General features: G+C 44.3%; 1 protein-coding gene across 1 annotated transcript; it reads left to right on the top strand.

The window, feature by feature from the left end:
• Window positions 1–5,065: 5,065 nt before the first annotated feature.
• Window positions 5,066–20,622, top strand: mlst8 (MTOR associated protein, LST8 homolog (S. cerevisiae)). The gene is made up of 7 exons (XM_038820659.1): window positions 5,066–5,190; window positions 5,761–5,923; window positions 6,814–6,889; window positions 14,689–14,841; window positions 15,870–15,994; window positions 18,326–18,489; window positions 19,813–20,622. Exons 1-7 carry the CDS (start codon window positions 5,175–5,177, stop codon window positions 19,929–19,931), a joined length of 816 nt encoding a protein of 271 aa, XP_038676587.1. The 5' UTR covers window positions 5,066–5,174; the 3' UTR covers window positions 19,932–20,622.
• Window positions 20,623–23,180: the final 2,558 nt, after the last annotated feature.

Here is a 23,180-nt window from a genome sequence, read left to right as displayed (position 1 = left end):
TAATTTTTTTATTCATCCACGGCATGCGAGCATTGATTAGTCCAACATTTATTACTGTCATCCAGAAGTTTAGGTCTTTCTCAGGATACAAATTCAATCTAGACAAGAGTGAATATTTTGTGGTGTCTCGGCCAGGGGTTGCGGGGGGGGGGGGGCTGCCCTTCCGTAAGGCAAGGACTCACTTTAGATACCTGGGGGTGCATGTTGCCCGAGATTGGGGGAGGGGGCTCCATAGGTACAGCATTTCTAGTTTGGTGGAGAGGGTGAAAGCTGATCTGGCAAGGTCTCCCTCTGTCATTGGTAGGTCGGGTACAGGTGGTTAAAATGAAAATGAAAATCACTTATTGTCACGAGTAGGCTTCCATTAAGTTACTGTGAAAACCCCTAGTCGCCACATTCCGGCGCCTGTCCGGGGAGGCTGGTACGGGAATCGAGCCGTGCTGCTGGCCTACTTGGTCTGCTTTAAAAGCCAGTGATTTAGCTGAGTGAGCTAAACCAACCAATGTGTTAACGCGATTCCTGTTTATTTTTCAATGTATGCCGATTTTCCTGCCAAAGGCATTTTTTAGGGAGATTGAAGGGAGGATTACCTCGTTCATATGGGGAGGGAAGGTGGCCAGAATTTGAAAAAGTGCTACTCCAGAGAGGAAGGCATGCAGGAGGTTTGGGTCTTCCGAACCTGATATATTATTACTAGGTGGCGAATGTGAAGAAGGTACAGAGCTAGGCTAGAGGGGTTGACTCCCAATGGGTCAGAATGGAGGAGAGTTTGTGTAAGGGGTCGGGATTGACGGCGCTAGCGACTGCGCCGCTCCTGACGGCCCGGGGGAGATACTCGGGGAGTTCGGTAGTAATAGCTTCGTTGAGAATTTGGAGGCAGTTTCAACAGCACTTCGGGTTGGGGGCAGGGTCAAGGGAAATGCCGATTAGGGGGAACTATAGATTTGAGCCAGGGAAGTATGATGGAAATTCTTGGAGAAGGGAGGAGAACGGTATTAGAACACTAAAAGATTTATTTCTTAGGGGTCGTTTTGAGGGAGCTGGGAGCGACGTATGGGCTGGAGCAGGGGGAATTATTTAGATGAATGCAGGTTCGAGACTTTGCCAGAAAGGAGATACAGAGCTTCCCAGTAGAGCCGGCTTCCACATTCCTGGAGGAGGTGCTGATTATGGGGACTGGAGAAGGGGGTAGTATCGGCGGGTTACGGGGCTATTTTGGAAGAGGAGAGGGTGCCACTAGAAGGGATCAAGGCAAACTGGGAAGAAGAGTTGGGGGGAGGGTATGGAGGAGGGGTTTGGTGTGAGGTGCTCCAGAGAGTGAACGCCTCCACCTCGTGTGCGAGGTTGGGGCTGATACAGCTGAAGGTGGTGTATAGAGCGCACCTTACAAGGGCGAGGATGAGCTGGCTCTTTGAGGGGGTAGAAGATGTGTGTAAATGTCGCTGGGAGGCCCCGCAAACTACGTTCATATGTTTGGTCCTGTCCAAAGATGGAGGATTACTGAAGGAGGTGTTTCGGGTAATCTCCAAAGTGGTGCACGTGAAACTGGACCCAGGCCCTCGTGAGGACATATTCGGGGTGTTGGAACGGGCGAGGAGGCAGATGTTGTAGCCTTCGTCTTGTTGATCGCCCGAAGGTGGATCCTGTTAGGGTGGAGATAAACCTCTCCACCCTGTGCCCTGGTGTGGTGGGGGGACCTGCAGGAATTCTTAACGCTTGAAAAGGTCAAATTTGAACTAAGGGGAAGGATGGAGGGGTTCTACAATTCATGGGCGTTATTCATTATGCACTTTCGAGAATTGGATCACATCAAACATTAGGGGGGTTAGGGGCTGGGAGAGTTGGTGGAAGGGGGAATGTATGTGTCAATGATGCCTATGGGTGATTCCTGATTCCTTTTTGTCATTTGTTTATTTTAACATGCGGGCTAATGTCTGGGGTTTGGTGGGAAGATGGGATCGTTGTTATTGATATGGGGATTGACATTACATTCGTTACTGTTTTTGTTTATTGTTGGGTGTAAATTTGGGAGGAAAATGTGAAAAAGGGGGAGAATAAAAACTTTTTAAAAAAAATTATTGTCATCCAGACTCAAAGTTAGCTTTGTTCTCCCTCTACAGATGCTGTCAGATCTGCAGAGTATTTACAGCATTTCTGTATGTTATTATTGCCCATCCTAATTAATCTTGAGAAGCTGGTGGTCAGCCAATACTTTGAACCATTGGAGTTTGTGTGCTGTAGGTACATCCATAATGCTGTTATGAAGGCAGCTTCAAGACTTTAGTCCAGCGACAGCAGATCTAAGAAAATACAGTTCTAGGTCAGGGTGGTGCATGCCTTGGAGGGGAACTTGTAGTTGGTAGTGTTCCCATGTATTTACACACCTTGTTCTTCTAGGTGTTAGCAGTTGTGGGTTGAAAAAGGCTATCGAAGGAACATTGGCAAGTGGCTACAGTTAATTTTGTCGATGGTACACACTGCTACCATTGTATGCTGGTGATGGAAGGATTGCATGTTTAAGGTGGTGGATGGGGTGCCAATAAAGGGGGCAGTTTTGCCCTGGATGATGTTCAGCTTCTTGAGTGTTTTTGGAGTTGTACTCATCTGGGCAAGAGAGTATTTCCTCGCCTTCCTGACTTGTGCCTTGTAAATGATGATGTAATGATCTTGATAGAGACCAGTAACATTTTCTTTGGAAAGCTGAAAACCCAGATATTTACTATTTACTGAATGAACAAGGTTCACTGTTTCAAACAAAGGAAATTTACTACACGAGAATGTAAAAATGTGATGCTAATAACTTCTCTATGTTAAACGACCTGTTTTGTTAAAAATATTAGAAGTACAATGAACACAATTACTTATTTTCTAAATCAAACTTCTTAACTCAAATTTCATTCTGTATCCATTTGATTTCTTCCCTTCTCAAAACATTCAAGTCAGATACTTGTCAGGAATTGAAGGATCAACCACTTGGTTTGAGTACTGCTTTGAAGTTTCATTAGGGTTAAGATTTCTGGGGCCTTCCACTGACATTTGGTAAGGCTTTTAATCTCCTCCAACCGGCCCATGGTTGTAATATAGTTCAACAAAAGCTTTGCTAATATCTTCAGCGTGGCAACCAATATAGTCATAGGTACAACCTGCAGGTCGATTGATGAGGAAGAGATCAGATAGTTTGTTTCCTTTGTGTTTGTTCTGACACCACCTGCTGCAGGCCACGTCTGGCAGATATTTCCTTCAGGATTTGGCCAACTCAGTCGGTAGTGGTGTTACCAAGCCGCTCTTAGTGATGGACAGTGGGATGTTCTTGCTGCTCTGCTTCTTCCAGGCAGTGTTCAATATGGAGGAGCATTGTCTCATTAGCTGAGGGAGGACTGTCAGTGCTAATCAGCAGGAGGTTTCCTGGTCTATATTTGACTTAATGTTATCAAACTTCTATGAGGCTTGGCGCCGATGTTGAGGGCTCCCAAGAGCATTCCCTTCTGATTATGCCAATGTGCAGGCATCTCGGGTGGATCTGTCCAGCCGGTGGGATAGCATATTCCCTTCGATGATGATAAACTCTGGGACATGGGCTTTCAGGTATGATTGTACCTGCATTTTCTGTGATTTATCTACACAGACCGACAGGTTGCTCTGAATGCAAACATTTCTCTCATTCTCACCATTCAAAAATATATTCTGCTACCAAAGTGGATAACTTCACATGTCATTGCATATTTATCTGCCATGTTCTTGTCCATTTACCCAACCTATCTATTTTCCTCTGCAGCCTCTTTGTATGCTCCTCACCACTAAGTTTCCTATGAATTTGCCTCCTACTGATGTGGCTAACTGGCATATCATTCCCCGCTTTGTCTCTTTCTCCTTTCTTAAGGAGCAAGGTTATGTTTGCTCCTGCCCAATCCTTGGGGATGCTTCTAAAATCTAAGGAGTTCTGGAAAATAAAAAATAATGCATCAAAATTAAATATTTTTTTAGAACTTTTTTGAACAAGGCTTAACTTCTAGGGTATACCTAATGATCTTCCTGGTGCTATGAGCAGCCCTCTGTGCACCCTGACCAAGGTGAGAGAGCCGGCCCACTGTGCTGCGCTTGCGCTGACTGCATCCCACCTCCTGACTCGTACCATGCCTGCCTTTAGCTGCTGTTCATTCACAATTCACGTTCCCTGGAAAGTCTCCATGGATCCCCAAAGATCCGTGGATCTCAGTTTGTAAAACATGAATGACCATCACCTTGTTCCATAAACAGCATCATTGCGCATATACATCCGTGTACCCTAACAGGAGCCGTAGTGTGGCGACTAGGGGATTTTCACAGTAACTTCACTGCAGTGCTAATGTCAGCCTACTTGTGACACTAATAAAGATTATTATTATTATTAGTGATCGGATAAATAGTAATTTAATGACAGTTACACAGTGAGTGGCACCACCCTACTTTAAAAAAATTCATTCATGTGATGTCGGCGTCACTGGCTGGGCCGGCATTTATTGCCTATCCCTGAGAGCATTGATTCAACCACATTGCTGTGGATCTGGAGTCATATGCAGGCCAGACGAGGTAAGGACAACAGATTTCCTTCCCTAAAGGGCATTAGTTAACCAGATGGGTTTTTCCGACAATCGACAATGGTTTCATGGTCATCATTAGGCTTTTAAGTTGCAACATCTGCCATGGCAGGATTCAAACCCAGGTACTCAGAGCATGACTCAGAGCAGCTACAATACCACTACGCCACTGCGGACATTGTGCTTGGTTATGTACTTCTTGAAACTCAGGAATATGCAGAATTCAGAATGGAGCAATGCAACGTTGTGATCATGGCTTCCCCTTGGTGTCATTGCCCAGGTTCACATCCTGTAACAACTTGCAAGTGTTATTCTATCTCTGAATGCTTTGAAAGGTTGTGTTCAGCTGCATTGTGTGGAGTGACTGAAGCGACACCTTTTGGACATTCTGAATTCTCCCTCTGTACCCGAACAGGTGCCGGAATGTGGCGACTAGGGGCTTTCCACAGTAACTTCATTGCAATGTTAATGTATGCCTACTTGTGACAATAAAGATTATTATTATATGAATTACTGTAAATTTCTGCTTCATTCCTTCTGCTTCCTTAACAAAGTTCCCAGCAGGTGAATGCCTTGGAAATCACCCCAGACCGCAGTATGATTGCAGCAGCAGGTAAGCAGAGTGCCGGACACCTGTGCACTCCGTTCGCCCTGATGATTTTTAGCCAGCCATGTGGGTTATGATTCCTGCACCAAACTCCTCAGTGAAATGTATGATTATTGAATGGTATGGTGTAAGTCCAAGCACACTTGACACACATGCCCTTTTTTGTTGAAACAAAGTTAGTGTCTGAAGATTGCCTTTATGAAATATACCTAACATGAGGGATGCTAAGGTTGATATACCCACTCCTCAATGGGAGGTGGATAGAAGGGAGGGTTGCTTTTTAAATGCCTCTAATGTTCAAACCTGGTGAATCTTTTACATGTGCCCTGAAACAACTTTATTTTCCTGAAAGGTGAAAGTGAGTAGCAGTAGCCTCCATCAGTGAAAGGTCCGATGCATCTTAGTTTGCATAGTTTTATGCCCACTTTTCAGAAGAGCGTGGATTTTGTTTTTTGACCATGTTGCTGCTCAGTCTTACAGTATGGAGTGCAACTTGAACCAGGTTATGCAGAGTAAACAATGCAAATGCCATCTGATGTAATGACATGTTTACCTTTTTTTTGGCCCACCTTTTAGGGTACCAGCATATCCGAATGTATGACCTGAATTCCAACAACCCAAACCCAGTCATTAACTATGATGGGGTCAGCAAAAACATCACTTCAGTGGGGTTCCACGAGGACGGTCGTTGGATGTACACTGGCGGGGAAGACTGTATGGCCCGGATCTGGGACCTCCGGTATGTATCAAGAGACTAACAACAAATCAGCTGTGGCGTATTTGGTAGCATTCTGGCATTTGAGTAAGAAGGTTGTGGGTTCAGGTGCCACTCTAGAGACTCAAGTACATAATCTAGGCTGAGTGTGTGGTCTTCCCTTAGTACTGTCGGGGAAATGACTTCCAAATGTAATGTTAAGCAAATGCTTGTCTGTCCTCTCCAATGTATTAACATAAGAAACAAGTACTGCGTATCCAGCAAATTTATCCACATCTGTGGATATGTATACAGAAAAATGCTGAAAGTAGTCAGCAGGTTAGGCAGCCTCTGTGAAGACTGAGCCAAAATTAACATTTCAGGTTGATGGAGTTTCATCATAAGTCTTGAAACGTTAACTGCTTCTCTTTCCATAGATGCTGCCTGATCTGCTGAGTGTTCCAGCATTTTCGGTTCTAAGTTCAGATTTTGTATTAGTCCTCTATAGATAGATTAGCTATTGAATCCATTTTATTTCTACCTTGAATCTTCAGATCTAGTCACCTTGTTTTTTCTCAAATTCGAGCAACCCTTCATGGCCTCTACCCTTCCTATCTCCTCCAGCCCCACGGCCCAATGAGATATCTGCATTCCTGTAATTCTGGCCTCCTTGAGCATCCCCAATTTTAATTGCTCCACCTTTGGTGTATGTGCCTTCAGCTGTCTGGAGCCTAAGCTTGGAATTCCCTCCCTAAACGTCTCAGCACCTCTGTCTTACATTTATTCCTCCATTAAGACATTGTTACTCTGTCATATTTTGCTTTTTAATGCTCTTCTAAAGTGCCCCTCGGATCCTTTATTATATTAAAGTTGCTGTCTAAAGGCATAGTGGTTGTCCATCTGAAACTTGGCCTGAAATCCTTTTCTCTTAATAGGTCGCGTAACCTGCAGTGTCAGAGAATCTTCCAGGTCAACGCTCCTATCAATTGTGTCTGCCTACATCCTAATCAGGTAAGGAGGAACATTATCCAGCGCCAAAACTGCAGGAAAGGCGTTGTCTCCCTACCCACGCTGAGAAGTTTTTTGTCTGGTCTCTAGAGACGTGAAAAGAGTTGAAGCAGGAAATCCATTTTTCAATTTGCCCACAATATGCATTGCCTGCCAGTGTGTGGCGCTGCTGCGCTTTGCAAAGTCTCTTCACAGCTTGTCTGATCTGATCCAGCCTGACTTTATATGTCCTGTCCCAGCACCTGTTGACCCACAAAATCCTGGTCTAAGGATTTCTTTCTCTAAACCATATGAAAATGATGGAGTTGAGTAGGATTGAATGCTCCAGTCATGGTCTGGTGCTACACCAAAGTTTTTTTTTAAAGTGCTGCAAGTCATACATGTGTTGTGATCTGTTTTAGTTGTACAAAACTGCACTATGGCTTTTCACAGTAATTTCATTGAAGCCTACTTGTGGCAATAAGTGATTATTATTATTAATAACTGAATTCAATAAATCTGATCATTCACGGGCTTTCGCTGTTTAAAATGACACGGAGAGCCCAATTAGTTCATGGAAATCTAGCAGGAAAGGGAAGCTGTGATCCCCGAACACCAACCCCCACAATCTGATCCAAAAGTGATTACAGACAAACAGTGTTTAGGTGACTCAGCTCTCTAAATTCTGGCAAATTGCCCAATTCAAAAAGCATCACAATATCATAACTATTTCAGAGCAGCAAGAATATGCGAAAGTGCATCCTAATTGATGTTGGCTCCATCTCTTGAGGAAATGAAACATTAAGGATGCGAATGAATCACAGACTTGCAGTGCAGAAGGAAGCCATTTGGCCCATCGTATCTGAACCGACTCTCCGAATGAGTAATCACTTAGTCCCATTCGCCCGCCTTCTCCCTGTTAGCCTGCTCATTCTACCTTTTCAGATAACAGTCTAATTCCCTTTTGAATGCTTTGATTGAACCTGCCCCCACCACAATCTCAGGCACTGCATTCCAGATTTGCTGTGCAAAAAAGTTTTTTTTTCTCATAGTGCTTTTCTTTTTTTTTGTCATTTACTTTAAATCTATTCCCTCTCATTCTCAAGTTTCTCCCTATCTACTCTGTCCAGACCTTTCATGATATACCTCTGTCAAATCTCCTCGCCGCTGCTATTCTCCATGAAAACAGTCCTTACTTCTCCAATCTACCTTCATAAGTGAAGTTCCTCATCCTTGGAACCATTTTCATGAATCTTTTCAGCGCTTCCATCCCCAATGCGATGCCCAGAACTGGATGTAATTCTCCAGCTGGGCCTATACAAGTTCAACATAGCCTATTTGCTCTTGTACTCTACGCCCCTATTAATAAAGCCTAGGTTGCAGTATGTTTTATTAACCACTGTTTCAACCTGCCCTGCTGCCTTTGATGACTCATGTCCATATACACCCAAATACCTCTCTCCTGCAACTCCTTTAGGATTGTGCTGTTTATTTTGTATTGTATCTGTACGTTCTTGCTGTCAAAATGAATCACTTCACATTTCTTGGGGTTGAACTTCACCTGCCACCTATTTGCCAATTCCACCAACTTGTCTATTTTTTTTTAAGTTCTTCACCCTTGTCACAATTCTTCCAGGTTTCATATCATCCGCAAACTTTGAAATAGTGCCCTGTACACCACGGTCTAGTTCATTAATATCTGTCAGGAAAATCAGGAGTCCCAACACTGACCTGTGGGGAACTCCACTGCAAACCTTCCTCCAACAAAGAACATTCAATAATCATTAATCTTTGTTTCCTGTCACGTGATAAATTTTGTATCCAGGTTCCTACTATCCATTTTATGCCATTAGTTGTAACTTTGCTCACATGTTTGTTCTGTGGTACTGTACGACATAACATACAAAACAAGAGCAGAAGTAGGCCATTCAGCCTATCGAGCCTGCTCCACCATTCAATACGATTAAGGCTGATTTGAATTCCATGTTCTCGTCTTCTCCTGATAATCTTTGATTCCCTTGCTTAATAATAATCTATCTACCTCCACCTTAAAAATATTCAACAATCCTGCCTCCATGCCTTCTGTGGCAGAGTTCGAAAGTTGCATAAGCCTTTGAGAAACAATTCTCCTTATTTCTTTTGTTTTAAAGAGTAGCCAATTATTTTTCTCCAATTAAGGGGCAATTTGGCCAATCCACCTAACCTGTACATTTTGGGTTGTGGGGGCGAAACCCACGCAAACACTGGGAGAATGTGCAAAATTCCACATGGACAGTGACCCGGGCCGGAATCGAACCTGGGACCTCGGCGCCTTGAGACAGCAGTGCTAACCACTGCGCCACATGCTACCCCATTTCTCCTTATCTCTGTGCTAAAACAGTCCTCCCTAATTCTGTATTCACCCACAAGAGGAAACATTCTTTTCATGTCGAGTTACATCCAAGTTACGCAGCCATTATTGGGGCGGTGCGGTTGCACACATGTAGCACTGTTGCTTCACAGCTCCAGGGTCCCAAGTTCGATTCCCGTCTTGCTTCACTGTCTGTGTGGAGTCTGCACGCTCTTCCCGTGTCTGTGTTGGTTTCCTTTGGGTGCTCCGGTTTCCTCCCACAAGTCCCGAAAGACGTGCTGAATTGGACATTCTGAATTCTCCCTCTTTGTACCCGGACAGGCGCCGGAGTGTGGCGACTAGGGGCTTTTCACAGTAACTTCATTGCAGTGTTAATGTAGCCTACTTGTGACAATAAAGACTATTATGTTCATCTTATCAGGATCTTGTATACTTTAATCAAGTCAGATCTCACTCTTCTAAACTCTAGTGGAAACGAGCCCAGTCTGATTATCTTTTCCTGAAAAAAACAACCCTCTCATTCCAGGTATCGATCTAGTAAACTTCCTCTGAACAGCCTCCAAGGTATTTACATCCTTCCTTAAATAAGGAGGCTAAAACTGCACACAATATTCGCAATGTGGTCTCACCAATGCCCTGTATAACTGAAGCATAACATCCTTACTTTATATTCCATTCCCCCCCAAATTAGCCACCTTCATTACTTGCTGTCCATGCGTACTAACATTTTGTGACCCGTGCACGAAAACACCTCAATGGCTCTGCACCTCAGAATTCGGCAGTCATTCTCCATTAAAGTAATGCTCTGCTTTTTTTATTCTTGCTGCCAAAGTGAAGAACTTCCCATTTCCCACATCTGCCAGATTTTTACACACTCATCAACCTATCTATATCCATCTGCAATCTCCTTTCTGGTCCTCTTCACAACATAATGTCTTACCTATCTTTGTGTGATCTGCAAATTTAGCGACCATGCCTTTGCTCCCCTCATCTAAGTAATTGATATCAATTGTATGAAGTTGAGGCCGCAGCGCCAACCCCTGCTGGACGTCACTCGTCACATCCCATCAATCAAAAAAAGACTCCTTCATGCTTACTCTCTGCTTTCTACCAGCTAACCAATCTTCTATCCATGCAAGAGTTACCACTTGCATAATAATCTTTCATTTTCCACAAAAATCTTTGATGTGGCACCTTATCAAATGCTTCTGGAAATCCAAGTACAGCATGTCTACAGGCTCCTCTTTATCCCCAGCGCATGTTACTCCTTCAAAGTACTCTAATAAATTGGTTGAACATGATTTCCCTTTCATAAAACCATGCTGACTCCTCCCTCTTACCTTGAGTTTTCCTAAAGGTCCAGCTATAACTTCCTTAGTGATCGATTCTGACACCTTCCCCACAACAGACGTCCCGCTAACTGGCCTATAGTTTCCTTTTTCTGCCTCCCTCCCTTCTTGAACAGATGGGTTATATTTGCTATTCTCCAGTCTGATGGAATCTGTCCAGAATCTAACGAATTTTGGAAAATTAACAATAAAGCATCTACTACCTCATTTGCCATGAAGTCTGTTGGGACTTATCAGGCTCCGTATCACTTCCCGAGTAATTGTAATTTCACCAAATTCCTCTCTCCCTTTCATCACCTGATTCATAGCTATTATTGGAATGTTTTTGGTACCTTCTATAGTGAAGATTTAATCTGTCATTTTCTTATTAACTTCGCATTCTCTCTCTAGAGGAGCAACACTCACTTTATGCAATACCAAATTAATATAACCTACCGTCTGGTTGGTTCCAGAATATGCAAGTCTTTCACAATTGCCATCATTGATTAACAGTGTTATTCCTCCACCTTTATTTAGCTTCCTATTCTTCTTGAATGTCATAGACCCCTCAATATTCAGGACCCAATCCTCGTCATCCTGCAACCACGTCTCTAATGGCGATCCGATCATATTATTTTACTTTATATAGTGTGCATTAAAGTAAATATAGTGTACATTAAAGTAAAATATTATTTTACTTTATGAATGCTGCATCCATTCCCAAACCGAGCGTTTAGTTTTGTATTTCTGTTATCTTTGTAACCTCTCGTCTTGACTATTAGTGCATTCTTTTAGTTTTTTTTTCTCTGTTCCTTCCTGCCATTCTCTGACCCTCATTTCCCATATTACTATTTTGCTCTCCTATTTTGACTCTACACCTTGATTTGCTACATCTACCGAAGTATGATCCCTTGCCCTCCTTTTTTTTTTTAAATTTGGAGTACCCAATTCTTTTTCTTCCAATTAAGGAGCAATTTTAGCATAGCCAATACACCTACCCTGCACATCTTTGGGTTGTGGGGGTGAGACTCACGTAAACATCGGGAGAATGTGCAAACTCCACGTGGACAGTGACCCGGGGCCGTGATTGAACCCGGGTCCTCAGCGCCATGAGGCAGCAGTGCTAACTAGTGCACCACCGTGCTGCCCTGACCCCTTGCCCTCCTTGTTTAGTTTAAAGCCCTCTTTACTTCCCTAGTTGTGCGGCTTGCTAGAACACTGCTTCTAGCAAAGTTCAGGTGTCGACCATCTCAACAGTACAGTCGTCACTTTCTTCAGTACTGATGCCAGTGCCCCATGAATCAGAATCCACTTCTCCCACACCAGTCCTTGAGCCAAGCATTTGTTTCATTAATCTTATTTGCCAAATGCCCATTTGCACATGGCTCAGTTAATAATCCAGAGATTTTTTACCGTTGAGGTTCTGCTTCTTAATTTGGTGCCAAGCTCCTCGTACTGACAATGCACAACCTTCTTCCTCACCCTGCCTATGTCATTGGTACTTTTGTGGACCATGACAACTGGATCCTGTCCCTCCCAATCTCCAGCCCTGAGCAAATGTCCCGCACTCTGGCAGGCAACGCGCCATCTGGTCTGTTGCTCTTTGCAGCAGAGGACAGTGTCAACCACTCCCTATACTGTACCCTACTACTGGGCGGCTCGGTTGCACAGTGGTTAGCATTGTTGCTTCAAAGTGCCAGAGACCAGGGTTCAATTCCCACCTTGGGTCACTGTCTGTGGAGTGTCTTCACGTTCTTGCCATGTCTGTGTGGGTTTCTTCTGGGTGCTCTGGTTTCCTCTCTCAAGTCCCAAAAGACGTGCTTGTTGGGTGATCTGGACATTCTGAATTCTCCCTCTATGTACCCGAACAGGAACTGTAGCGTGGCAACTGCGGGATTTTTCACAGTAACTTCATTGCAGTGTTAATGTAAGTCTACTTGTGACAACAATAAAGATTATTATTGCCACTACACTCCTTTTTTTCTCCCCCAATTGAATGGCTTTCTGTACTGCAGTGCCAGGGTCATTCAGTTAAAACCATCCTGCAGCCCCCATTCTCATCTAAAGAACCTAAAACCTGTTGGAAAATTGCAGAGGTTGACACTCCTGCCTCTGAGTCTCCTTTTCTTTTTTTAAATGTATTTTATTACAAACATGTATCAAAACAGATTGCAGCAAATAAACACCCCAGGAAACATACTTCCCAACAATCAACTATACAGTCTACAGATTTTTCCCCTTTTCTACCCCCCCCCCACCCCCGTGATGAACAGCCCCTCAAACGCTGTCATAAACATCCCCCACCTTTCCTCAAACCCCCTTGAACAGCTCCTTAACTCATACTTTATCTTCTCTAATCGCAGGACGTTGTACAGGTCAGCCAACCAAGCCTCTACCCCAGGTGGCGATGCCGACCGCCACGCCAGCAAAATTTGTCGCCATGCAGAGAGGCCCCCCGCCCACACCTCTCACACTCATCTGCTACCCCTTGAAAGAACCCACTCATTCTCGCCCGAGTCATATGGACCCTGTGCACCACCTTAAACCGTATCAGGCTCATCCTTGCACAAGAGGAGCTCCCGTTTACCCTACGCAGTGCCTCACTCCATACTCCCCAATTGATCTCCCCTCCCACCTCTGCTTCCCATTTCTCCTTGATCTTTTGCCTCTGGGTATCCTTGGGTCTCCTTACCTACTTCAGCTACAGTCCATGACTACCGTCCAAATCAGCGATCCTATCCTAAGGCGTGTGATCGCATCCTGGTGCAAAGCTTCTTTGTACTCTCCTGTAAAGCTGGACCCCCATAGTCCCATCGACTTCACACTGACTGCACTCTCCAGATGAACCATCACTCTTACCGGTGTTACAAAGTGGGATGCACTTGGAGACTTGCTGCACTACTTGCCTGTTTCTTTTTGACTGTCTGGTGGTGACCCATTCCCCCTCTTCCTGCATGCCATCAATCTGTGGGGTGACCACATCTATAAACTTGCTCCCCACTAAACTCACAAATACACCACAGTGACATCAACTTCTGCTCAAGTTTTATAACCCGGAGCACAGGATGCTACAACTGATGATACCTCCTGCATAAATGGTTATCTAAGACACAAGAAGTGCCCTGGAGTTCCCACATAGCATAGTGGGAACTCTAGAGGTTGAAGCAGTTCTGCCATTTCTGTTAGTTAATAACTTGGTTACTAGTAATAAATCTTGCTCCTGAAAAGAAGGCAGCGACGTTAAAATCAAATCGGACAATGGCTAGAGATTAATAGTTTGGGGAGTTCTGATACTAACGTACACCTCACAAAATAACCATATCTTCATATCATAGGATATGGGGAAATAGAATGTTCTTTTAAAGATTGGATTACTGGTGAATCTGACAGCACAGAGGGAGGCTATTCAGCCCATTGTGTCAATGCTGTGTCTTTGAAAAAGCAATCCAACCAGCTCCACTCTTTCCTCATAGCCTGGCTAATTTTTCCTTTTCAAGTATATCTCAAATTCCTTTTTGAAAGCTAATATTGAATCTGCTACCATCACCCTTTTTGACAGTGCATTCAAAATCATCATAACCCACGATATATAAAAGAAAAATTCCGCTGGTCTCCCCGGTTCGTTTGCTGGTGATTCCTGTATCCTCTGGTTTCTGAACCACCTTCTGGTAGAAACAGTTTTATCTTTTCTAATCTATCGCAACCCTTATTAAATCTCCCCTTCACTTCAATGATATGCCCCTCATTGCTTGGGATGTTAGATGTCTGAATGTCAATTGTAGAAGTTATGGGCAGAACGGTGGCCTAGTGGTTAGCACAGCTGCCTCACGGCGCTGAAGTCCCAGGCTCTGGGTCACTGTCCGTGTGGAGTTTGCGCATTCTCCCCGTGTCTGCAGGGGTTTCGCCCCTACAACCCAAAAATGTGCAGAGTAGGTGGATTGACCACACTAAATTGACCCTTAATTGGAAAAAATAATTGGGTAATCTAAATTTTTTTTTTTTTTTAATTGTAGAAGTTATCAGGCATACCACTCGAGAACATTAACAGCAACAACTCTACGAGTCTTCACGTGTTTACCCTCTTATTCTCATTGTGAAATGTAAAACTCTGCTTTGGTCTGTGAACCATGTGAATTATTTTGCAGGCAGAACTGATTGTTGGTGATCAGAGTGGAGCCATTCACATCTGGGACCTGAAAACTGACCACAACGAGCAGTTGATTCCTGAGCCAGATGTTTCAGTCAATGCAGTTCACATCGATCCAGATGCAAGCTACATGGCAGCGATCAATAGTTCAGTAAGTGAATTGGAACCATGAGTAGTATAGATCTTCATAGGTCTCCACACCAGAATGAGGCACAAATCAGAGCAGCATAAATGAGACCTGCTGGGCCTGTGCTGGGGGATAAGAGCTGTGGCTCCTGTGCTGGGTGGGACTGGGAGCCTGTGCTGTGGGCGTGTTCTGGGTGGGGGTGGGAGTTATGGGGATGGGAGCTGTAGGGCCTGTGCCGGATGGGACGGGAGCTGTGGGGTCTGTGCCGGATGGGAACGGGAGCTATGGTGCTTGTGCCAGATGGGGTTGGGAGCTGTGTGACCTGTGACGGATGGGGATGGGAGCTGTGGGACCTGTGCCGGATGGGACGGGAGCTGTGGGGTCTGTGCCGGATGGGAACGGGAGCTATGGTGCTTGTGCCAGATGGGGTTGGGAGCTGTGTGACCTGTGACGGATGGGGATGGGAGCTGTGACGGATGGGGATGGGAGCTGTGGGACCTGTGACGGATGGGGATGGGAGCTGTGCCGGATGGGGATGGGAGCTGTGCCGGAAGGGGATGGGAGCTGTGGGACCTGTGACGGATGGGGATGGGAGCTGTGGGACCTGTGACGGAAGGGGTTGGGAGCTGTGTGACCTGTGCTGGATGGGGATGGGAGCTGTGGGACCTGTGCCGGATGGGGATGGGGGCTGTGGGACCTGTGCCGGATGGGGATGGGGGCTGTGGGGCTTCTGCCAGATGGGGAGGGAGCTGTAGGGCTTGTGTCGAATGGGGCCGGGAGCTTTGGGGCTGTGCCGGATGGAGATGGGAACTGTGGGGCGTGTTTTCGTGGGGCGTGTTTTCGTGGGGCGTGTTTTCGTGGGGCGTGTTTTCGTGGGGCGTGAGCTGTGGGGACTGTACTGAGGTCAAATGGCGGTAGGAGCTGCAGCTGCTGTGCTTGGGGACGTGGGGGTGTTGATTTGCAGTGTCTGTGCTGGTGGGTGGGTGATCAGTGGGCCAACTATATTTCTCCTGCTCCACACCTTTTTTTCTCCGCTCCTTATTCCTCTCCAGGGTAATTGCTATGTGTGGAACCTGACGGGAGGGATTGGCGATGATGTCACTCAGCTCATTCCCAAGACCAAAATCCCAGCTCACAAACGATATGCTCTCCGCTGCAAGTTCAGCCCTGATTCCACGTAGGTCCTTTCTTTGATTTGATATACTAACCACTACCAAACCCTCACTGATCAATATTACAAGTGAGTGTGAGGTGTGTCAGGAGAAGATACTTCCAAGTTGTGGCTGCTGCAAAATGCCTTGTGACCCAAGACATTTACAAATTAATCTGTAAGAGAGCAAAGTCTTGGCAAACAATTACTCTGCTTCCTGTGAAAGTGCAATTGAATTTGTAAATCCATACATTAGTACCCTGATAGAATGTAGTACAGTCAAGATTATTAGAGGCAAAATTAAACAAAACCATTAACCACTTCTCCAGATTATAGTAAAAATACTTGATTTCTCATCAATACTTTAAAACAATTTCAGTACACATCTGAAAACTTTGTAATTTGTTTAATCCATCTATTTTGTTCTCTTTAAAGTGTAGTGTAAAACTAGACTTGATGAAATGTCTCCATTCCGAGCATTGTACTGAACTGGTGGTTGCTTTCTTACAGTACTGGCTGTCGGCATGGCTTGCCCCACAAGTTCAAGTACATGTTGGTACTGATGTTTCTTTTCCTTGTCCTTCAAACTTTGTATAGGGCCACCAGTGATGGTTCTCTTTTTGTCACATTGACATTGAACCTCCATGCTTCTGCTAATCCTGGTCCTCCTTCGAGCAGGGGCTTTTCCTGCTGACATTCCTCCTTTAGTCAATACCCTCAAAACAGATTTGCAGAATATTAATCTGAGTCATTACAGCACAGAAGGAAGTAATGTGCCCGTTGAGTCAATGCCAGCTCTCTCTCCCCCTTTACTCTCACATGCCTATCCAGTTTCCTTTTGAAATCATTGATCACCTCTGCTTCCAGTATCCTCATTGGCAGCGAATTCCAAGTCATAAGTATTTGACCCATGAAATAAATACTTTCCCACACCTCCCCTTGTATCTCTTGCTCAAAATGTTAAATCTATGCCCCCTAGTCCTTGTACCTTCAGCTAAAAGAAATAACATTTTTTTGCTTACCTGTGTCCAAACCTGACATAATCTTGTATACATCTCCTCAGTTGCAGCCTCGCCTTGTAGCTGCATCATACTGGAACCATTTTGGCAAATCTCCTCTGCGCTTTCCCAAGAATCTTTATATCTTGCTGTTGAAGGCATTGCCTATTCACACATGTCAGGTTTTCCTACGTAACAGTTGCGACATTTCAAAGTAACTGAGCACTTCAAAATGCTTCTGGATCCCGGGTCACTGTCCATGTGGAGTTTGCACATTCTCCCCATGTTTGCATGGGTCTAACCCCACAACCCAAAAAGATGTGCAGGGTAGGTGAATTGGCCACGCTAAATTGCCCCTTAATTTGAAAAAAAATAATTGGGTACTCTAAATTTTTTTTAAAATAATTAATAAATAAAATGCTTCTGGAGATTTGCTAATGTGCCTTATAAAACACAAGTCTTCCCTCTATTTAAATTGTAAATACTTTTGCCCCACACTGATTATAGAATTTATGAGTATGTCAAGTACGTACTTCTGCAGTGGGATTCATAACTCCTGAATTCATTCAATGTGGGTATTAGCTCTGAATTTTTGCCTTAAGATGGACTACTGAATGCTTTGTGTGCAGAGGTTTGTGTGCTCATGTGTACACCAGTTATTTGAGATTGATTGTTAGTCAAATCAAAAACATTGCCCAAAATCCTGGATTTGCACAAGACTCTATTGTAATAAAAGCTGGTGAAAGAGCTGTGATGACAGCTGGCAGAATAAGGTATTGAGGTGTACCAGCTGCTCCTTGCCACTGTAGATAGTTGATAGATGGTTGGTGTGTATCTATCAGTTAGCAGTTCTTTGTGCTGCTCCTCTATCCTTTCTTTGCAGTGGCTATTTTTCTGGGAAGAGCTATTGCGCTTCTGTTGCTGATTTAAATGTTCCCCCTCCTCCAAAGTATTTTGTTCATTATTTTTTTTAATTGAACAACGGCTGAATACTGGGCCAACGTCCAAATGGACCTGAAAGCATTAAGGCCTTATCAGAAACAAATTACCTGTACTGAGAATTACCCTTTTAATGCATATATCACCAACGTCAAAAGCACCAGAGTATGTAAGAGAGGCTGCTACTAAGAAGGCTGAGGCTAATGAAGCCTCACACATATTTTAGTATAATCCTTGTAACTCCCCCATTATTGTGTATTATGGGTTGATTCCACATCAAAGCACTGTTTATTATGTGTTTCTAACAATCCTGCTTCAAATCATCCTCTTTGTGTATTCTAGAACAATCACACATTAACCCGCCTGTTAAATTGCACTATATTGCAGTCCCGCTATAAGCCCCATTATCCTTTCCTGACAGACTTCTTGCTACATGTTCAGCCGACCAAACCTGTAAAATATGGAGAACTTCAAACTTCTCGCTGATGACAGAGCTCAGCATCAAGAGCAACAACCCAGGAGAGACGTCACGGGGCTGGATGTGGGACTGTGCATTCTCTGGGGATTCACAATATATTGTCACAGGTGAGAAGTCTACCTTAAAAATAAGGAACTAGTTCCATTTTGTCAGTCCAAAGGTGGCAGGTTAGGTGGATTGGTCATGCTTAAAAGTGTCCAAAGATTAGATGGGGTTATGGGGATAGGGTGGGGGATTTGGCCTAGAATGGGTGCTCTTTCAGACTGTCAGTGCAGACTCGATACATAGGGATTCTATGATTTTAGAATTGTTTACACTGGTGCCCAGAACTGCTCTAGTATTATCACCATGTATCATGAAGATTGATGATGAGACACTCCAGGTTACAATTGAGTTCCTGGAAGAATTTGTAATTTGGATCCATGAAAAGCCTAATTGATTCCTTATTTTATATCATGAAGCCAAATCAATGTCTCACAGGCTAAGGTAGTGAAAATGACATATGGCAGACCACTTTGTAAGTGTGTTGGGTTTGGAATAAAACTGAAGACTTTACATACTCTGCTTTGCAAGTTGAGCTTTGGCCCAGTGGCCCAAACCTCGGGTTGTGAGATCAAGGCCCACTCCAGGGCATGAACACATTACCTAAGCTGACACTCCAGACTAATGCTGAGAGAGTGCTGTGTTGTTGGAGCTGCTGACTTTAGAAAAGAGATGTTAAACTGAGGCCCCAAACTGACCCCTTGGTGGATGTAAAAGTTTCCATGGCATATTTTGAAAACTAGCAGGGAGGTTCTCCTGACCAACTATTTATCCCTCAACCGATATCACTGAATAGGGTACTGAGGACCCAGGTTCGATCCAGTCCCCGAGTCACTGTCCGTGTGGAGTTTGCACATTCTCCCCAGCAGCTCCAACAACACAATATTAGTCTGGAGTGTCAGCTTAGGTAATGTGTGCATGGGTCTCACCCCCACAAACCAAAGATGTGCAGAGTAGGTGGATTGGCCACACTAAATTGCCCCTTAATTGGCATAAAAATAACTTGCTGCTCTAAATTTATTTTGAAAAACTAATATCACTGAAATTGGTGAAGTTCCTCACTACTACTTGTGGGACCTCCTGTTAGGAAATTGATTGCTTCATTTACTACAACAATGATTACACTTCAAAAGTGATTAGCTGTATAATGTATTGGTACGTACCAAGATTGTGAGAAATGCTATATAAATGCAGGTTATTTCTTCTCGAGGTACATTAGCCTAATAAAACCATTCAGTAGCGCTGACTTTATCCACTAAATAAGGCTGCTTGTGGGGGTTTTACAATTGAATTGCCTCAAGCCATGTATAAAGTATGTTAAGGTGATTATTATGTTCAATGGAAATTCTTTGCATGCTGAAAGGTAACATTCTTCTTTCCACTCACAGCCTCTTCAGATAACCTTGCGCGGTTGTGGTGCGTGGAGACTGGTGAAATTAAACGGGAGTACAGTGGCCATCAGAAAGCAGTCGTCTGCCTGGCCTTTAATGACAGTGTGCTGGGCTGAAGATTTTATAGGAAGCTTGCTCCTTCCCCTCCTCAATCTTTCACCGCTCTCTTTGCCCCTATTCCTTTTCCCGTTCCAAGCTCTTGCTGAAATAGCTCCCAGCCAGATTGGTTCTTTGGAAGTTTCTATAAAAAGACAACTGAGGGCTGGAACGTTTCTGTATGTACCTTTGGCAGACTCGACTATGACATGACCTATGAAGTTGTAAGTAACGATCCAGTAAGCTTCAGTTCTTGCACTAAGATTTCAGTAAAGCTCAGAGCTGAGTGAAATTTTCATATCGTGTCCACCTGAACTGGAAAAACTCCCAGCAACACAATTCTAGATTCTGTGCTTTTGAATGTGGATCATCTGAAGCATACTGGAGTGAGGTGTTGGTAAGTATAAGTTTATTGCTGGTAGTGATGATGTAAATATTTTGAGGGCATAAGTTAAGTATATCTTGCGCAATGTTAATGTATTTTTCCTGCTATGTACGAGTATCAATCCAGGAGAGAAGCTAGTTAATAACACTAGTTTGCTTTTACTCCTACAATGGAAGTTGTTTGATCTGCAAACCACCTAACAATTTGCAGTGTGAGAATATGGACTAATGATTTTACCATACAGTCACTAAGTGTCTGAATCATTAAGCTGCTGTTAAGGAAAATCATTAAAATTGCACACAAATAAAAATTATTTCTAGACCTGACTGGATGCTGCTTTCATTATTTTGTGCGAGGGGCCAAGGGGTTTACAAGATTATATCATTAAACTGCCACCTTTGGGATACCCTGTAGAGACAAATGAAATGAAAAAATGAAAATCGCTTATTATCACGAGTAGGCTTCAATGAAGTTACTGTGAAAAGCCCCTAGTCGCCACATTCCGGCGCCTGTCCGGGGAGGCTGGTACGGGAATCGAACCGTGCTGCTGGCCTGCTTGGTCTGCTTTAAAAGCCAGCGATTTAGCCGAGTGAGCTAAACCAGCCCCTAAACCAGACAAAGGACATTACATAAATGCAAGCTTTTTTTCTCTTGTCTGGTGCAGTTTTAGGACCAGCTAGTGTCTCTGGCAATATATACAAAAGCAAAATACTACAGATACTGGAAATCTATAATAAAAACAGAAAATGCTGGAAATACTCAGCGGGTCAGGCAGTATCAATGGAGAGAGACAGAGTTAATGTTTCGGGTTGAAGACCTTTCACCAATTGTTTGATGTGGAGCTGCCGGCGTTGGACTGGGGTGAGCACAGTAAGAAGTCTTACAATACCAGGTTAAAGTCCAACAGATTTGTTTCAAGTCACTAGCTTTCGGAGCACTTTCGGACCTGAGGAAGGAGCAGTGCTCCGAAAGCTAGTGATTTTAAAAAAACCTGTTGGACTTTAACCTGGTGTTGTAAGACTTCTTACCAATTGTTTGGATCTGGGATCTATCCACTTAAACAGATAGGGTGCCATAGAGCACATGGACCACGATAAACTGTACGAGACATTTCTTAAAAGCGAATTACTGCGAATGCTGGAATCTGAAACGATTAAATGTTTTAATGATTTAATTAAACGATTTAACAATTTAATTTCAGGATCTGAAACGATAGACAAAAAGACAAGACATTTCTCCCCTCCTAGTTCAGACATCTTTGGACTGAATATTAAAATTGAGTTTGGGTAAAGGAGAGTCATTTGAATACTTTTAAAGCATTCGGACATCCTGAGTCATGAAAATGCCAAATAAATGCAATCCTTTGTTCCATTAAGGGGAACAGACAGGTGTAGATAGAAACTATTTCCAGTGGATGGACTTCCGGTTGTGGCCATGGAGTGAGCGGTCGCACATTTGGTAGTTCCTGCTCACGGTGGATTTTTATGTCCTTTCCCTGTCTGAGGTGTGGTATTTTGGATGGAAAGAGGTGTAGGAGTGTCAGGAGAAAGTGTAACTCCTCTGGTGTGACTGGTGGATGGATCCACAAACTAGGAGTGGGTCGAGAAGAAGGGAGCTGGTGGAGCAGGAGAATCTGTGCGCCACAGGTCAAGATGGCGGAGGGGAAAGGGCCCGTTCTTCCCGCCCAGTGGTCAATGGTGCAGCTGGTGGACTTTTTAAATGAGAAGTTTAGCCAGCAGAGAAGCGAGGACCTGGCCAAGGTGGTAGATTGATTGATTTATTGTCACATGTATCAAAGTACAATGAAAAGTATTTTTCTGCAGCCAAGGGAATGTACACAGTAGACAAAAAGAATAATCAATATATAAGCAATTGGTGACAGTGCGGAACAAGGGCCAAACCAGGCAAATACAACATGAGCAAGAGCAGCATAGGGCACGTGAATAGTGTTATTACAGCGAACAGATCAGTGCGAGGGAGAGTCGTTGAGGAGTCTAGTAGCTGTGGGGAAGAAGCTGTACCTATGTCTGGATGTACGGGTCTTCATACTTCTGCATCTTCTGCCTGATGGAAGGGTCTGGAAGAGGGCAAAGCCTGGGGGCGAGGGGTCTCTGACAATGCTGTTTGCCATCCTGAGGCAGCAGGAGGTGTAGACAGAATCAATGGGAGGGTGGCAAGCGTGTGTGATCCGCTGGGCTGAGTTCACCACACTCTGCAGTTTCTTGTGATCTTGGGCCGAGCAGTTGCCATACCAAGCTGTGATGCAGCCGGATAGGATGTTCTCTATGGCACATCTGTAGAGGTTTGTGAGAGTCGATGCAGGCATGCCAAATTTCTTTGGCTTCCGCGGAAGTAGAGACGTTGTTGGGCTTTCTTGACTGTTGCATCAACGTGAGTGGACCAGGACAGACTGTTGGTAATGGTGACCCCCAGGAACATAAAGCTATCGACCATCTCCACTTCAGAGCCATTGATGTAGATGGGGGAGTGTGTCGTACTACGCTTCCTGAAGTCAATGATCAATTCCTTGGTTTTACTAACATTTAGATAGGTTGTTTTCGGTACACCATGCAACCAAGTGATTTATCTCCCTTCTGTAGTCTGACGTGTCATTGTTTGAGATGTGACTTCCGGTTGCGGCTATGACCAGCTAAGTCGCACATTTGGCAGCTCCTGCGACAAAGGTGTTTAAGGGCCGATTGGAGGGCCCCGACGGTACTGTAAAGACGAATCCCGGTGGGGGAAGGCTCCCTGAGGAGAGTGAGACCAACTTTATGGTCGGTACTCGGAGTGGGGCGACAAAAAAAGCGGCAGCAGCTCCCCGAAAAAAGCGGGGGAAGAGGACCAAAATGGCGGCCGGTGGCGCACTAGAAGATTGGAGAAA

The sequence above is a fragment of the Scyliorhinus canicula genome, chromosome 15 (genome assembly GCF_902713615.1).
Source record: "Scyliorhinus canicula chromosome 15, sScyCan1.1, whole genome shotgun sequence".
NCBI lineage: Eukaryota > Metazoa > Chordata > Chondrichthyes > Carcharhiniformes > Scyliorhinidae > Scyliorhinus > Scyliorhinus canicula.
This window is presented reverse-complemented; position numbering and strand designations above follow the sequence as displayed.